The 16,714-nt window shown below is 40.9% G+C and overlaps 1 protein-coding gene across 19 annotated transcripts in view; it reads left to right on the top strand.

Annotated features, from left to right (window-relative positions):
• plecb (plectin b) overlaps positions 1-16,714 on the top strand; it is a 126,271-nt gene that overhangs the window by 68,022 nt on the left and 41,535 nt on the right. For 2 of the 19 annotated variants that reach the window (XM_071468865.1, XM_071468863.1), the window contains exon 1: positions 3,773-4,153. The exons of the other annotated variants lie outside the window; for them this stretch is intronic. In XM_071468865.1, coding sequence (XP_071324966.1) covers positions 4,138-4,153 — 16 coding nt within the window. In that variant the 5' untranslated portion in view covers positions 3,773-4,137. Of the gene's footprint in view, positions 1-3,772; positions 4,154-16,714 lie in introns of those variants that run through there. 19 annotated transcript variants of the gene reach the window in all.

The following is a 16,714-nucleotide window of genomic DNA, read 5'->3' as shown; positions in this document are numbered from 1 at the left end:
TCTGCCTGTCTCGCATGTGAGATAAGAATGCCCCTTGCATACCATTATGTAATGGCGTGCATAGGATACGGGAGTTATGTCAACTATGCTGGAACAGTACTGTATGCCATCTTCCTTTGCTGGATCTGGAAAGTAAAAGTTGCAGAAAGTCCAGAAAAGGGTGCCATGTGATGCCGTGGTTGGTTGTGCTGAAGTGAAACCTGCATTACTCATATTAAATCATGATGCTGAAGCATGTTCTGCATGTGACTCTAGATTTTGAATGATGTCTAATTTTTCATTATGGGCAAAATAAGATGTTGTTTTGGCAAACGTGTTCATTTTTGTATCCCCAAGAGGGGGACTAGCAAGGATTTCACATGGGCGTTGTCTTGTTGTGGGTGTGAGCAATGGACACAGAGTCAGGAAGCTGGAATAGCTTGCTCACAGCTCTATGGGTGTGTTTGTTTGGTTCCACATGTGACAGCAGATCTGGATTCAATTAGCTCAATGAGTCCCCTTTGCAGTCAGATAGAAATGAAATGACTCACATATACAGTGAGCAACATATGCAACTGAAGATATCAGATATTCACATAGCGGTGCCATCAGAGGGGCACAGTGTTTGCTGACCCACTGCTGACATCTGCTGTCCACTAACTTCCATTGTCATCTGTCACATAGAGCAAACGCTGCAACTGCAGTTATACTAAAGAGGCGTTTAGCTTAAACTACAGTAAGGCATGTTTCACATCATGTAGTAGAGAAACCTTGTTCTCTTTGTGGTTATGAAGCTTTGCATCAGCCAGGTTGTGCACTGTTGCCAAAGCAGTTTCCTTCTGATTTTACCTGAGATAAGATGAGTTGTGTTAAATATGGTTTACAGACACACTGTTTTTAGATCAGTTATCCCACCTAGTGTGGTATTCCTGGTATGTTAGCTATAGCTGCTAGCAGAGTCAGTTACAGCCTCCAGATATAGTTTCAGTTAAGTACTACTTTTCTGTAAGTCTACTTTTGTGCTGCTAGAATTTCTCTTTTTTTCCCTATTGCACCAGAGATGTTGAAACCAGGAAGAAGAAAAGTATTTGATAAACTGCCACAAAAATGTTGCTTTCACAACAAACGCTCCTTAAGCTGGTTTCGATTTCAAGGGAACACTTTGATATTCCATGTGGCACTTTTGATTTTCTGTTAAATGGTGGGTACTGTATGTACTTCAACAAAAGAAATGCAGTGAGCGCTTTTGTATGAACTGGACATGGCTGAGTGGCTGTTTCAACTCTGCCCACACACGGCACCAGCGCCAATTAGACTAAAACACATCCCAGACGTGCCACTGAGGTCCTCCGTGTTTTTCATCTCTGAAAACATGTCCGTGCATACTTGTGTGATTGGCTAAATGAACAGCTACAGTGTGCTGCAGCTCTGTTCCTTTCATTATGGTGGCACATCATTTTTATGTTGTGACTCACTCGAACCGTTCTCAAATCTGAGGGCTTGAATCATGAGTCTGACCTTCTTTCAGCAGAAAAAAGAAAAGAATGAGGGACATTATGAAAGTTCAGAAGTCCTGCTGTCTATCAGTGGATTGTGTTGCAAGTTGGCAGCTTAAGTAGAATCTGCTGCTTCTGCTTCTGTTGCTGGCCACCAGTGATGTTTTGCTCAAACCAAAGCAAATGACCTTAGCTCCCATGTCCTATCTTTTACTGCTGACTCCACTCTCCACTGAAATCACTTCCAATTAGTCATCGTAAGTCTCAGAACATATCGGCCTACATTTCATAATCTGAGACACAAACACACTAAGCAAACATTTTGACAAATGAGGAGTTGTTGATACAGGAGTCTGTGGCAGTGCTGAAAACACAGGGTCCGAGTGAAACTTGAGAGGAGGACTGGAGTCTGCCACGATTACCTCTACGATATCAGCCTGAAACCGCTTCTGTGAAATTAAAGATGACACAAATAATATATTTAGTGTACACAGTGTAATGAGCTACCAAAACAAACTTTGAGTTGCTGGTTTGAACTGCCATGTTGGCAAGCACTGGGTGTTTGATATTAAATTTAATGGCAGTCTGTTGAAACTTATTCCGTGGAGGCTGGACAGTGATACAGAATAAGAAATCTGCCGTAGCAGTGTAATAGTTAACTCACTGCAGGCCTAACCCTGGAAACAGAGGGATCGATCACATGTGGAATATATTGAGGGTTTGGCCAAGATGGTTATGATGTTAGTCATTTCCCAGGCTGCATGTTGGGCCTAATTACAGGCGCTGACTAACACCACTTCAGTTCTGTGAGTTAGAGGAATAGTTGTTCATTATATAAGTATTCTGTAGGGTGCATTTATCCTTATTTTAAAGTTCACCAAAGTGTTTGACCTTTAGGTTTTGACCCTTTATGCTGTGTTTTCTCAAGAGAGACCTCTCCACCTGTTTAGTTTAAGTAAAGGCGAGCAATGTTTACAAAATGGAAAATGAAGCTTCTGAACTATGCGGGTATAGATTGAGACAAGAGGTATTTCCCTCTGGACACGAGCTTAGAATACCTTTCGGCTGTGTGTCCTATCTACAAGAGGCGCCTGTCGAGTTCAGGAGTTTACGAATGCACGAGGATGTTGATGGAGGTGTTCCCTGCGATCCTCTGTAAATCCCCATCGTGGTTTCTCAGTATAGCTGCCTTCATTTCACACATGACATCCATCTGTACTGTCCACGTTTCATGAGAGAGGACGACCCCAGCTCTGCTCTCCAGACACTGAGTGGAGATGCTTTCAGTATTACAGAGAAATGGAGCCAGTTGTCAGCGCTACAACTGACAAAGCCATATGCATATATTTAGATATTCTCTATATTTAGAGACTGTTGCACATTACTGTGATCCCAAAAGTAACAGGGGATGACCATTGGAAGCTGCAGCCATGTTCTCAGTCTGTCCATCACCAAACCTGAATTTGGGGACAGACATTTAGTGTGAGGCAGATTTTAGTAAATATTGAGTGATGAGTGATTTATTTCACTTTGGTACTTTTTTGTCCACTTAATGTTCCTGCCAGTGTTTTTTTTCCCATAATACCATTAAACATATCCGGTTTAACTCATGTCATTTACAGTTGAAGTATCTGACACTAGGTAATAATCTTATTATAATTGATGTGTCATGAGGGCAGCAGTAAAATAAATATTTTCTATTTCTAGATCCCCAACAAGTAGAAGTACAAACATCAGAGTTGTGTTTTCTATGACTGTATTACATGACATCATATATTATACTGTGTTTTATGATCATTTACCAAACCATGCTTCTGGGGGTGTAACTGAGATGTGTCTACTTAAATGTGTCCACTTGTAAGTGCTGACAATATTATGTCCAAATGATAGCATATGCTAATCATGTCCTACCCCCAAGGATACAGAGACATGATTCAATTCAGTTCAGATTTACTAGAACTTTTCTCAGGGCACTTTTCACATAGAGCAGGTCTAGACTGTACTCTTTATAATGTCATTTGCAGAGACCCAACATTCCAACATGAGCAAGCGCTTGGTGACACTGTTGAGGAAACAGGCAGAAACCTTGACCAGAAGCAGGCTCATGCTGAGCAGCAGAAAGATGTTGCACAAACAGATGATACAAGAAAAGCCCAGGTCTGAGTTCTGTCTGAGAGATGTGACTTAATATCACAGAATAAACCTGCCACCATCATCATTAAAAGGAGCGAGAGAGAGGGAGGGAGGGTCCGCTTGTGTTTGCGGGGGGTGTCTCCAGGGGGCGAATGTAGCCAAGTGTCCCGCCAGAGCACTTCCATCAGTTTCTAACTGTGACACTGTGTGATCATCTGGCTCTGGTGGATATTTATAACCCTCAGTCAGCTCCAGGCCTCTCCCCCCGGCCACCCACCCCTCTCTGCCCTCTGAGCCCCTCGCCCCTCGCCCCTGCCCCTGCCCCCTTCCCCAGGCTTGACGTGTCCTCCCTCCTCCCCTGGCCACGGGAGAGCAGGCTGACGGATCCAAGCAGCAGGCGCAGCCTGTCAAAATTCAACGCAAGAAAGAAACAAGGCAGTTCAGAGCAAACAAACGGGAGCGTCTCCTGTCCCCCAGCTCTCTTCTTCTTCACCCTCGTCCTCCTCTTTCTCTCAGCTCTGTCTCTTAGATGAAGATCATACCTGGTAGGTCCACAGAGTGGGGTTGCTGTGGCGTGTCTGCCTGTGTCTCACTGTGTTTGTCTGTTTGGCTGCTGCCTGTGTTTTTGGCAAACGCACTGTGTGAAGTCTTGTTGTGTTCCCACTACACAGACACACACATTCACATTTAACAAACAGCAACCTTCAGCTACTGCAGTGCAGATTGTGTTCCATATTTAAACCTGTCCACAGTGTGACTGACTTGAATTATGAGTGGAGTTGGCTGCAGTCTATATTTTTCTTTATTTGATGGTATGTGGATAGAAGCGGGTGAGGGCAGTGGGGGTAATGTCGACACCCCCCCCCCACTCCCCCTTTTTGTGCCACCTTTAGGAGGTGTCTTTCCTGTTTGTCTGACAGGAATGTCAACAAGCGGGGGTATTTTATTTAGAGAGTGTATTTTATTATAAAACTTTTTAGTTGAAGTGTGTGTGACAGCCGAGTTGTCTGGGTTATTTCAGATGGCTGTAAAACCACCACCACCTGCTATCGTTCTGTACAACACCAGTGCTCAAGCACTTGTTATTGATGTCGTGTGGAAAATAAAGATAGGGTTTTTTGAAGTTGTGGTTTTTATTACATTTTTATTCTTATGTTATCAGCAAGTTGCGTTTTTCTATGTAATACAAGATATTCTTTAGTAATCAGTCTGGAGGGTGTTGTAATACCAAAATCCTGTCACTCAGGCTGGATGACACAATGAGGAGCAGGCTGGACCAGCTGACCGAGAACATTAATGCATGTCAGTGCTTCAGTGGATTTGACCTTTTTATGCAGAAATGAATTGTCTGCCAAGAACGCAGATAGCAAGCTCATACTGAGTTATAACATGAAGTGGCTGTTGTAATAAGGTCAAATGACTCACACAGGTGCGTTAGATAAGTAGGAAAACACAATGCAGTGCTTTTTCATCCTAATAACTGCAACAAGTGGAAGAAAGAGACACTTAGAGTTGGATTTGGAAAATGCAGATAAGATTATTTCACCTTGTTGTTGTTGTATTTGAAGAAAATCTGCATATTTTCTGATGTGTAAAACTATTTCACTTGGGGCTAAAATGGTACTGTGTAGGGTACATGGGGAAGGTACAGTGTGGTCTATGTTATAATGGTCTGAAAACAGCTGAACAATCAGGAGAAGCAGAGCAGAGGAAGACTTGCAGTAATAGATCCAGGGTGGGGAAAACTGCTTGGGCCGTCCTTTTTTTTTAAATGCTGCCACACCCATGCCCCCCCCCCCCAAGCCTCCTAGCTAAGGCCCACCTGTCACAACAGCCCAGGCTCATCTCCTCATCTCCCCTACCTTATCTCTCTCTGTCCCCACAAATGCCTCCAAGCCCCCCAGGACCCACTCTCCCCGCCCTGGTGGTTTTGGGGCACATAGTCTCCCTGATTGTATTTTGGCGCTTGAGAAAACACAAGAGGCAAGGTAAGGTGAAGTGGATTTGTAAAGGTTCAATAAGCAATGAGAGTAGCTGGATGATAGAGGAGTGTTTGCTTCATCTCCTCCTCCAACTGTCTAAGTGAAGTTTGACCTGCAAAATGTTAATACTGTGTTATTAATGTCAAAGGATAAAAGCATATTTATCATGTGTATTGCGTATGTTTATGACTCTGACTTGAACAGGTCATATTTATAACCCACACACAGCTTCATGTGCGACATGTTTACCCTCTGCATCAGTCATGTTCATGCATAACCTTGAAACCTGTCAGTCGTTGCACACTACAACCAGTTGGAAGGTGGCACTGGGCCTCTCTGTGCCAGCTTCACACTGCTGTGCTGCCGCCTGCTGATTGAAGTTTCTGCTCTTACTTGCAGCTGCAAAGGGATTAGTCCTCATTCCTCTCAGACAGCGTGGGAGGCCTTTGATTTGGCTCATCTTGCAGCAGCACTAAGACAGTGTGACATGTCACTGTACACAGATGGAAACCAGTCCAGGCTCCACCTGGCTGAACTTGGCTAATTTTCTTTTGTTACACTGCACAGTCGCTGATGAGTTCTGTTTCAACAATGCCTTCATAAGGTCCCTCCCAAACCTGTTTAGTCATGTTTGGTTATGGATCAAAGCTCTGTTTGTGTGTGGGGGTGTGGATGTGTATGTGTGTTCTAGCTGGAGGGTGCCCTAGTGTCTCTTGAGTAAGATGAATTGTCTCTTAGCACTGGTTTAGTACACCTGCTGGGTTGAAGGCACTGCCAGTCCCCAGACCGGCTGCCAGCCTTTGAACCAAAAGACAGACGTACAAAAGACACAGATGCATGTGTGTGTGTTCAATGGCAACACTTTGATGACTTTATCTGGGATTTATCCTGGAGAAACATTACATTTGCATGCACAGAACTCCCATCAGACTGTGAGCGCTAACACTGCAGATAAACAAGAAGCTGTTTGATCCCGTGGCTTCACACTGGTTTTCAGCTGAGTTTGGCGTTTTACACGCAAGTCTGTCAGTCACTCCACCATCTTTGTTTGAACTGAGTTATCTTAACGACTGTTGGATGGATTGTCATGAAACTTTGTACAAATATTCATGGTACTTTGAGTATGAATCTTATTGACTTTGACAATCCCCTGACTCTTCACGTAGTGTCACTTTTTAATCATATTGTTAATTGTATCCTGTCTAACTATCAGTTAATACAGCAGGGTTCAGGGTTCAGTGTTGTTGTTACCTTATATTTTAAAATCCACAGAGTGCGGATGTCATCTAGGGAAGGTGTCCGAACAATATAATCTAAGATTGCTGTGTTTGGAACAACGACAACTGTGTTGACTAACTGTGAGGAAACTGGACTGAGATAAAGTTTGTGTGTAACTCAGCTTCTGACTTGAATCAGGATGGAGTGGTAACACAAATAAAACAGAGTAAATGGACACTCTGTGGCGCTCTGTGAGTTAATGCTAAAGGCAATAATATGATCAGTACTGGCCTAGGATAGAAAGATACTATGGCTGTATGACTTGATGCTCACAGTAACCTTTACATTCAAAGATTCATTGTGCCATATTATAATTTGCAGGCAATGTAACCCTTTCCTAAAATATTCAAACTGAATTGCTTTGATACACTAAATCTCTGTAATCTCTAATGACTTATATTTAACAGCTAATGGCTCCACATTTCACTCATTTATTTTACTTTTTTTACTTGACACTACTTGACTATTAAAACTATGATAAGATAAGATAAGAAATACTTCATTTAACCCTATAGGGAAATTCACAATATATATGAGATATATATATAAATAACAATAATGTTCTGTCTGCTTATGTTTTATTGTGTAAGCAGCTAAATGCAGCTGCTGTCCCTGCTGATCTCTGCTCTTCATGGGGATTTCTGGTCTTAACTGTCCCCCTTTTCTTTGGCGTCTGTTCTGAATGATGACAGCTCTGTCCCCTTTCCGCTCACTAGCTACGCAGCTTGAGCTCTCACTTCTTACGGCAGTGAGAGCGAATACTGCACCACTGAGCAGTGGTAGCTCAGATTCAGATTCGGCACACTGTGCGGTGCGTGCGGCGGCGGGAACATGGATGTTAACATTCTCTTCCGACCATGCTGGAATGAGGCCATGTGAAAGGTCATGAGGAAAGGGGGCATGGCTTAGTCAGACTGTAAATACTCTGTGTCACACACAAGGTGCATCAGTCGGCATTCTCTCACTGAACTTTGACCTTTCATCTGTGTTTGTTTTCTCTTCCTCAGAATGCCAAAGTTGGCATGTCAAACCAGGAGTGTAGCACGATATAGTGTAGCAGCTTTTCTTAAATTCACACCTCAGGTGTTCAGATGTTGCAACAACAGCATATCAGACTTAAGACTCATATTAAGTGATGGGTGTTCCACTGGGATTTTTCCAGGTTGGAAGTTAAATTGCTTTGCATAATTTGTCGGTTAAGAATTTTCATATCCAGTATTCTCATGCACAACAAGTTAAAAAGGTGGCTCCTTTAGCTAAAGAAAGCTCACTCTCTGTCTTTCTCACACAGGAGTTGAGAGCTGAGAATGTTTCAAATCCTTTTTTACAATTCTGATAAAGTATAACATCCTGATTGACATGCTATGGGCATGAGTCCTGTTCACACCTATTCTATTCACACATTCTGCCAAACAAATCCTCCTTAAGAGATGAATGTTAGGCCCTCACAGAGCTGTGTGGGCCATGGTGGTTGAGATCTGGCTTTGGCTTTGGCCTGGTTTGTGGAAAAGCCAGCATTATTCCTGGAAACGGCCACAGCCAGACTCCCACTCTGGAGCAATCCAGCTTTTACTGTACACTAGTGTGTGTGTATTTTTTCCATGAGTGCGTTTAAGCAGCCAAGATTGCCTACACCACTGAGACTGCCACCGGTGAACCAGTAGGCATGAGTCATAAGATAAACAGTGAACTTGTGCGTGAGGGGCTCAGAGAAACCCAACGGGGCTTTGGAAACAGTTCACATGTCTTCTGAGAATAGTGAACAAACCCCAGTGAGAGACTAAAAGCCACATGGAGAGCATACAGGCTGATCATTTAGAGCTGATTTTATTTATGAGCAGCACTGGGACCATGGAAACACATCCGGTCCTGTTCTGGCAGTTTATTTATGCCCATCGTTACCTCCGATACAGATTTCTGAGCACTAATTGGTCCATACAGTAAAGAATGTTATTAGTACTTTACCTGTACTTACGTGTAGTTACACAGTTATACAGTTCATGTACTACAGAAAACATCAGCTCGTAAACAAATAAACAGAAATGTGATTTCAGTGACATGTTAAAAGAGTCCAGCTTCTGTTCTCTAGAGGGCAGATCTCAGCGCTGCTCAGTTAGAGTTGTCAGCTCAGCTTAGCAAAAACACTTGAAATGTGGGAACAGCTAACCTGGCTCTATCCAAAGGTAACACATGTTAGCTGGGCACAGTTACTACTTGGAGGGTTGTCACTGGGAGCAGCCAAGAAGCAGTCTGACACATAAACCACCGTGGAACCACAAACTATCATATTTACAGTTTGTTTTCATTTGGATTAAACAAACAGTATAGAATGTGTTAATGAGCTTTAGAGGAGCTGGTCGGTGGGTTCATCCCTTTGTTAAAGTGTCCAAAGGTAACAACCATAGATATCTTTAATATCTATGGTTGTATGAGGCCATTATGCAATAAGATGCTTTATGACTCTATTTGATTTTTATGTGATTTTATAGAGAAAAAAATTACAAATACTTTGATATATTTTATCTACATTTCCCATGACTATAGTGGAATATTGACACAATCTCAAATATGAATTTTGAATGTCTGAACTTGCATCTCTCTCTATAATGAGGTGAAAGGATATGAAGCCAGTTCAGTTCAATTCCACATTCTATAAACACAGCCTGGCAAAGTCAGAAATTTGCAACTTGTTATCAAGAAACAGACGTGTGTCTGCTTGGGGTCAAACAGAATGATGTTTGCTATAAAAAGACTCCAGGAAGATGAATGAAAAATCCTGCTGTGTGAGTGACTGTGGTCTGTGCGAGACATCAGAAAGCTCCCTGTACGATCCTGTGTCAGAGGTCAGTGTCCTGTAAGAAGAGAACGCAGCATATTTAGGTCACTTTCTCTTTTAAATGTGACCTAGGAACACCTCAGCTGTGCCCTGTTGTAAATTGTCACGCCCTGAAGTTGACTGGCGACAGTAGGTGTGTGTGCCAGCTGGAGTATGCTGCTTTCTTTGAACAGACATAAAGTCCATTATTCTGAGGGTTTCTTGTTTGTGGTTTTATTCTGTTCAACCATATCATGCTGATAGATTTTCTGTTGGTTCAGTAAAGCCCTGAGGACATTGAAAAACAAATCATTATAATATCATAAGAAACTCGTCTCTGTTGCTTCAGGACTGCACTCAAACTGCCAAGAAGCATGAGAACAGTCACATAAACCACCACTCCCTGAGACTCTCAAACGCCTTAATGCTTGTATGTGCACAAAGTGAAATGTAAACACTGACTGTGGACAAATGCCACACACCAATAGATAGGTGACATTGACATTCCTTTTTTTGAGGTTAATCTTAATACACTAAGGTCAAGTTTTTTTAGATGTCATTTTAGTTCATATTGAATAAGTTTGCATCACTGGGTGACTGGAAATCTGATGTTTAATCCTCAACCTGACAGGAAAAAAACAACTCGTGAAAATAATTGAAAATCAATGAGTCCTTTTGTTTACAACATGATACTTTGATCATAAGTGAATGAAATGACGAACAACATGAGCAATGATGACATAAAGATTATGTTGAATTACCTGTTGGTTATCTTTTGTCCCTAAATGAGGGGGGCAGGGCAAACCAGCGTTCATCTGTCAGAAAGTGGTTCCTGCTTCTTTTTTTAAGTCTCCTGACACCAGCTGGTACTGTGTGTCTGAAACAGAGGGCTACCAGGGGATCCTGTTGTACACGTTCCCATCAGAATCATAATGGCTGCATCATGGAGCTTTGAGCGAGGGAATTATCAGCATGAGATCAGCTCATACGGAGAAAGGCGCAGATACCTGTACAGTAAGATGTGTTGTTTAGGTGAGTGGAGTGGAGGAACCTGACGAATTGACGGACCGGGTGGGGAGGAGTTAGTGAGTTTATTGGTCTGTGGTGTTTTCAGCATGGTGTAACCACATACTTGTTACTGCCAGAGTCATGGGTAGAGAGACTGAACTAAAGTTTTAGATTAAACTTTAGCTTCTCTCTATTTTTTTAAGTTTTAATATTATTTTGTAGTACACTTTTTTATTCCCTGGCGAAAACACTAATATCTGACAATATTCAAATACACAGTTGCTACACTCAATAAGATGCCGCATCCAAATTTTTAAAATCTGTTTAACTGGCCTCTGCTGTCAGTTTAATGCACATCTATATTTGTTTAGTTTAAACCATGTTTTATTACATCCATTTCATTCAGCAATCAAAAACAGTTTACTCTAATATATTACATTTTATTTTTTGAATACGTGTATTATAAAGTGAGTTTTTGTTAAATATTTTTATGATTAATGTTTTAATAATAGAAGTACGTTCTCTACGTCTGATTTGAGGTGTTACAGACAAAGTAAGATAAAATATAGATTAAAAAAGTACAAAGAAAGAAACCCCACAGTAAAATGGGTGAAAAACGATCTCATGCTATACATTACGACCACTCACAAGTGCTTTGGCACACCTGTGATCTGATGGTAGGAGACACTATGTCTGTGGGAACTGTCTTTCTATAAAGTCAAGCAGTGAGGTGTAGGAGCATGTGCCTGAAGATAATAAAGAGGTCTAGTGTCAAATAAAAGAAGTGCAGACCTGTAGAGGTGCAGTTGACAGGTTCGCTTTTCTATGATTATGAGGCTGTACCCTTTAAAACAAAACTTTATGATATTGCCTTGTTGTAAATGAGTAACTGCTGTGGATTTTAAGTGGTTGTTGAGGTCAGCATTATCTTGATGAACAGGTTTAAAAGCAGCAGGTCCACACTGATAGTGTCAGACTCTATCTAAGAAATGATACAATATGATGGCTGGGGATAAGACGAACAATGGCTCATCTACTGCATAACAGTCCTACACATTAATTGATCTTTTTAGCAGATTTGATAATTCTGTAATATTACTATAGAGAATGATATGACATAAGCAAGCTAATGAATAAATAACCCACAGCATTATAAATATGTATCCAATAAAAGACTTGCTAGTTAACTGTTTTTCTTTTCTCTTTTAAATATATGAATGTGTCACTGAGACAGTTTATATATCCCCAAAGTTAATTATTTGTTTTTGTAAAGTGATACTGTCCTAAATTTTGTTAATGATATCTGTGTACCATTAACTAGAGTTTCTGAATATATTTGTGTTGGTGGTTCTTTTCTGAGGAAGATTTCCCATTGACTGAGGTTTTGCGTAGGTAGTTGTAGTATTCAGTGAGTTTTTATCAGGAGTTCCCTTTTCCATAAATTACAGTTTGTTAGTTTTTTCTCCCATAGCAGCATGGTGTCATACTTGCAGAATCTCCCTGGGATGCAGTTGGCCGTGGTTGTGCTCTGCCTCCATCTGGTGGTCCAAATATTTCCCTGCTCTGCCCTCAGTTAGAATAAGAGTGGAGCATGGTGGGTGGAGGACGGTGTTTTCCTTTCTACGTCAAGTCGGTCATATATTGGAGACTCCTCCGTCTCTGCATCTAAAAATACAGCCATGAGTAAGAGTCAGTCACAGCTACCACTGAAGCACATGGTGTTGTGTGTTTGGAGTCGCTGCCATAGAAACGTCTCTCAGGTTCCCTTTTTTCCACATTTACACGGGTGTTTGGAGACTGCCAAGGCTGAGATAGCATATGGAAATACCACATGTCATAATAATATATTAATAGATCACCAGGGAAACAAGAAACCTACATGATCTAGACTTAGTAATAAGGACAGATACTTCATGTAGGATCAGTGTGTAGTTTGTGACTTATAAAAGATGGTAGCAGCAAATTCCCATTAGTTTGTGTGTAGTTTTAGTTGTTTCTTTCTGCTTTTGTTAAAAAAAAAAAAATTATTTCAAGTAAGGGTGCAGCAATTAGTTGACCATCAGTTTGTCAGTTGACAATTAAGTCGTTTTTTAAGTAAAAGAAAAAATCCTAACATTTTCTTCTTTGAACTTCACAGACATGTAGATTTGCTGCTTTTCTTCCTGTTAACATAATAGATGTTTTAATGATACCTTCTATATAGATCAAAGGATTAATCAATAAAGTAATCAGCTGATCAATTGATTATGAATTACTAAATCATTACTTGCAACTCTGTTGCTGATTAATCATGTGATTCTTAACTGAAAGAGTTCTTTGGCTTTTGGACCGTGGGTCGGACAAAACAAGTGGCTGGAAAGAGTAATCTTTGGCCTTCAATGGCCATTTTATGCCTTTTTTTAAAATCAAGCAATAGATTAATCAATCAGCAGATTAATTGATGATGAAATATTAGTTGCAGCCCTAATTCAGTTAAGTAAAACTGAAAGAAAACGTTGTTTCTAGAAGGTCTTTTCTAGGGGAAAATCCTCTGCTGCACAGATTCTGATGTATTTTGCGTTTCCAGTTTGTTGAGAATAGGAGAAGTTGGTAGTTACAACCAAGCAGTGAACAAACAGCAGGGCAAGAAGCACTGAAGAAAAAGAAAAAAATCTGTATGAATGTTTTGTGTTTTTATTGAGAAAGTAATTCTCTGTGTAATGAAGGAACAAGGCAGAGAAAGCTGGTGGTTATAATCACATCCAAACCCACAGTCTTGGCCTTTGCAGATTTATAGCTCTGAAAATGGCATTTTAAGTACAATAATTAAAAACACTGGTCACAGAATACCACCAACACAGTCCTGAATTATTGCTGACTTACACTTTATTTAGGTACTTCATTTCGTAAACCAGTGAAAAACTTCAGTTCTAGTTTCAAGAAAGCATCAATAGTTTACTCTTTTGAATGACACACTAACTTTACATACAACTGTGATGATTTTTATGTGATTTTTCCATTTGACTCATGTGACATGTTTAGTTGCTTTCACCTGCAGAGGGAGCCACATTCTGTTTCAAAAGTTATCCACTGTGCCAATCAAACTTCAGCTTCCTCGGCTGTTTCTCCACCACCCTCTTACATTAGAATTCACCAAATGAAACATTAGCAAACGGACGCAGCCCCAGATGTGGGGCTTTCCACAGAGGCTTCTGTAGCTCAGCACTGAGCTATTTTAAACTTCAGCTGCTGTGGCTAATCCACAGGCTTGTTGAGTCTGAGTTAAATTGAGTTTGCAGCTTCATCATTACTTCTAATTTTGACAACATTATCTTCAGCCCGCCATCAGGCTGGAGATCTGTGGGTTATTACTGGACAGAGCATCAGGACAAAGCTATGACAAACATCCTATGATTAAAATGGACTTTAAGCTCTTTTGGGTCAGCTAGAGGAGTTTTTTTTAACTTGTGTGTTACTCACAAATTCGGACTGATTATTTGAATGTATTTGCAGTTTTATTGTATCACATTCATTAATTGTTAAGTATTTGGTCCATCAGTGTGGAAATCACTGCTGTATATATCTAAATGAATTATCCAAATTTAAAGACCATAAATGGATTCAAATGACAAATATAAACTAGTCTGACTTTTATTAGTCTTCCCTTCACAGAACAGGATTAGAAATACACTGCATTTAACACAATTATATATCAACACAATTATATTACAAAACAGCCTCACTGATCTCATTAGATTTTCTTGACTGAAAAAGTGCCTGTCCAGAGAGTCTGCCTTTAGTGTTTAATCTTCTCTGTTTCTGTTTTAGATTTCAAACTGAGACACATAGTGAGCATCACGGCTCAGGATCAAACTGCTTTTGATCTTTATGAATGTGAACCTTCAAGAGGGCAGTGGTGCTGCCAGGAATCTCTTTCTACAGGGCACGTCATTGGAAGTTTTGCTCAAGTGGCTTTGTCTGCAAAACAAAGCTGAAATATGATCTGGTGTCTGTAATTCAGGTGACAGGTACCCTGCCCTGCTCCTCTTCCTCTCCTTACTCCTCTTTCACCTCTTCCTCCTCCTTTTCCTCCATAAAGAACAACTGAGATGATAATCCTGGGTGTGTTTAGGCTGCTCCTAGTTTTATTGACATTCCTTTCCCCGTGGGGTGTGGTGGCCAGATATTGCAGTAAACTTTCACCTAAGTTGACCAAGAGATACCAAGAGGGGTCAAGGGAGGGATGAAAAAATGGGTGAAGGAGAGAGAGAGGAGAAGAAACCTAATCTGGGAGAGCAAATCCTTTCTGCAGCTTTTCATCCTCTACAATGAAAGGTGTTGTCTGTCCTCCCTCTGCCCAAACCCTTGTATTTGCGCAGGAGTTCAGCACTTTCAGAAACCATAATGACAGATTCCTGGAATTCTTTTGTCGTCTAATTAGTTTGCATTGTTTGGAGATGGAGTCCCTTAATGCTTAAATACAGGTTGTTCTATCCCTAAATGGCTGCAAGCTCAACTATGTGTTTGTCAGTATCCAGCAGAGGCATATATGCTTTGAACTGTGGATTTCTTTCTGACAGAAATATATCTGTCAAAATGTGGTTTTCAGAACCACAAGTTCGTGTGGGATAGAACTAATCCATGATACTAATGGTCATTGTATACCAAACCATTTTCACTGTGATACAGTATATTGTTTAACAACATTAACAATAAGAGCCTGCAGCCATGCAAGTGGCTCTGTGAGAGTATTTATGCAAGTACTGGGTTAAACTGAATGCTAACATGCTCACAGTGACAATACAAACATGCATGTTGCTAAATAGCACTAAACTCAATGTACAGCTGAGGTTGATAACAAGTAAGGATCATTAACATGATTTCAGTTCATCCTAAGGGGAACATGAATGTCTAAAACAAATTTCATGGTGATCCATCCAATAGTTGTTGAGGCATTTCAGTGCAACATCAGTGTGGGAAGAAAAAACCCAACATCCCTGACACTTCCTTCAGAAAGAGACGATCAAACCTCAACCTTCTCATTTAAAAAGAAAATACTTTCTCCTCATATTTTCACCACACTCTCACTGCTCGTATAAAAAGCCCAAGAGCTCCATCTGGTTTTGATGAAGCCAGATGAGGGAGCAGAGTAATAAGCATGTTGAGACCTTAATGATATGTCTCCTTTTTTTTGGAGGAAAGATCTCATGACTAAGATGTTCCACACGTTCTGCGTCCTCGCCTGTTCCCATTTGAGTCCCCTGCTCGTGTTTCCCATGAGGTTTAGAGATTCAGCTCAAGTACCGTGGGTGTCAGTCCATGTTCCACTGCCAGAACGTCACTGAGTTCTCAGTTACCGTCGACTGCTGCCTCTACAACTCAGACAGCCTGGAAAACTGTTTATGTTCTGTTTGATTCTATTCTACATTAGGAAATGACCTTCTAGTTTACCTTATACTGTATACTCATTCATTACAGCCCAGTACCTTACAATTATTTAAATCATGCTACTGCGTGTCTAGTTTTAGGCTGTATAAGTAAAACAATTTCCAACAAAAACTAGTTCTGTCTCTACAGTAAATTCTGTATTTGGTACAATTCCTTTCTCTTTTTTAATTGCCTACCCACATACCACTCCTTAATTCCTTTGCTTGCCTGGACATTGTATGGAACTACAAAGGTGTGTCTCCAAATTTGCTAACGTGGCTCAAATGAGTCAACACAGACACACACACACACAGACACACTCTCACACACCCACACAGACATACTTACACTGACACATTAAGTGCCTTCATGTTCATACAGGTTGTTTTCAAAACCCTGCAGAAAAAGTGCTTTTAGATACCTGATAAAGTGATGTCAGTCAGGGTGGAGAGACTGGGATATATACCTACCTGCAGGCTGGAGGAGCAGGACTTGGCAGAGGTGGGACACACCCTGCCCTCCAGCTCAGCTATCAGGACATACTAGTCATATAGGGGACCATTATAGAGGGGCTGACTGTAAATAAACCCCAAGTCCTTTGATAAACTCTGAATAAA

The sequence above is a fragment of the Trachinotus anak genome, unplaced genomic scaffold (genome assembly GCF_046630095.1).
Source record: "Trachinotus anak isolate AG129_WGS33_773 ecotype Australia unplaced genomic scaffold, CSIRO_AGI_Tana_v1 ptg000032l, whole genome shotgun sequence".
Lineage (NCBI taxonomy): Eukaryota > Metazoa > Chordata > Actinopteri > Carangiformes > Carangidae > Trachinotus > Trachinotus anak.
Note: the sequence above shows the minus strand (reverse complement) of the source record. Positions and strands in the feature narration are given on the sequence as shown.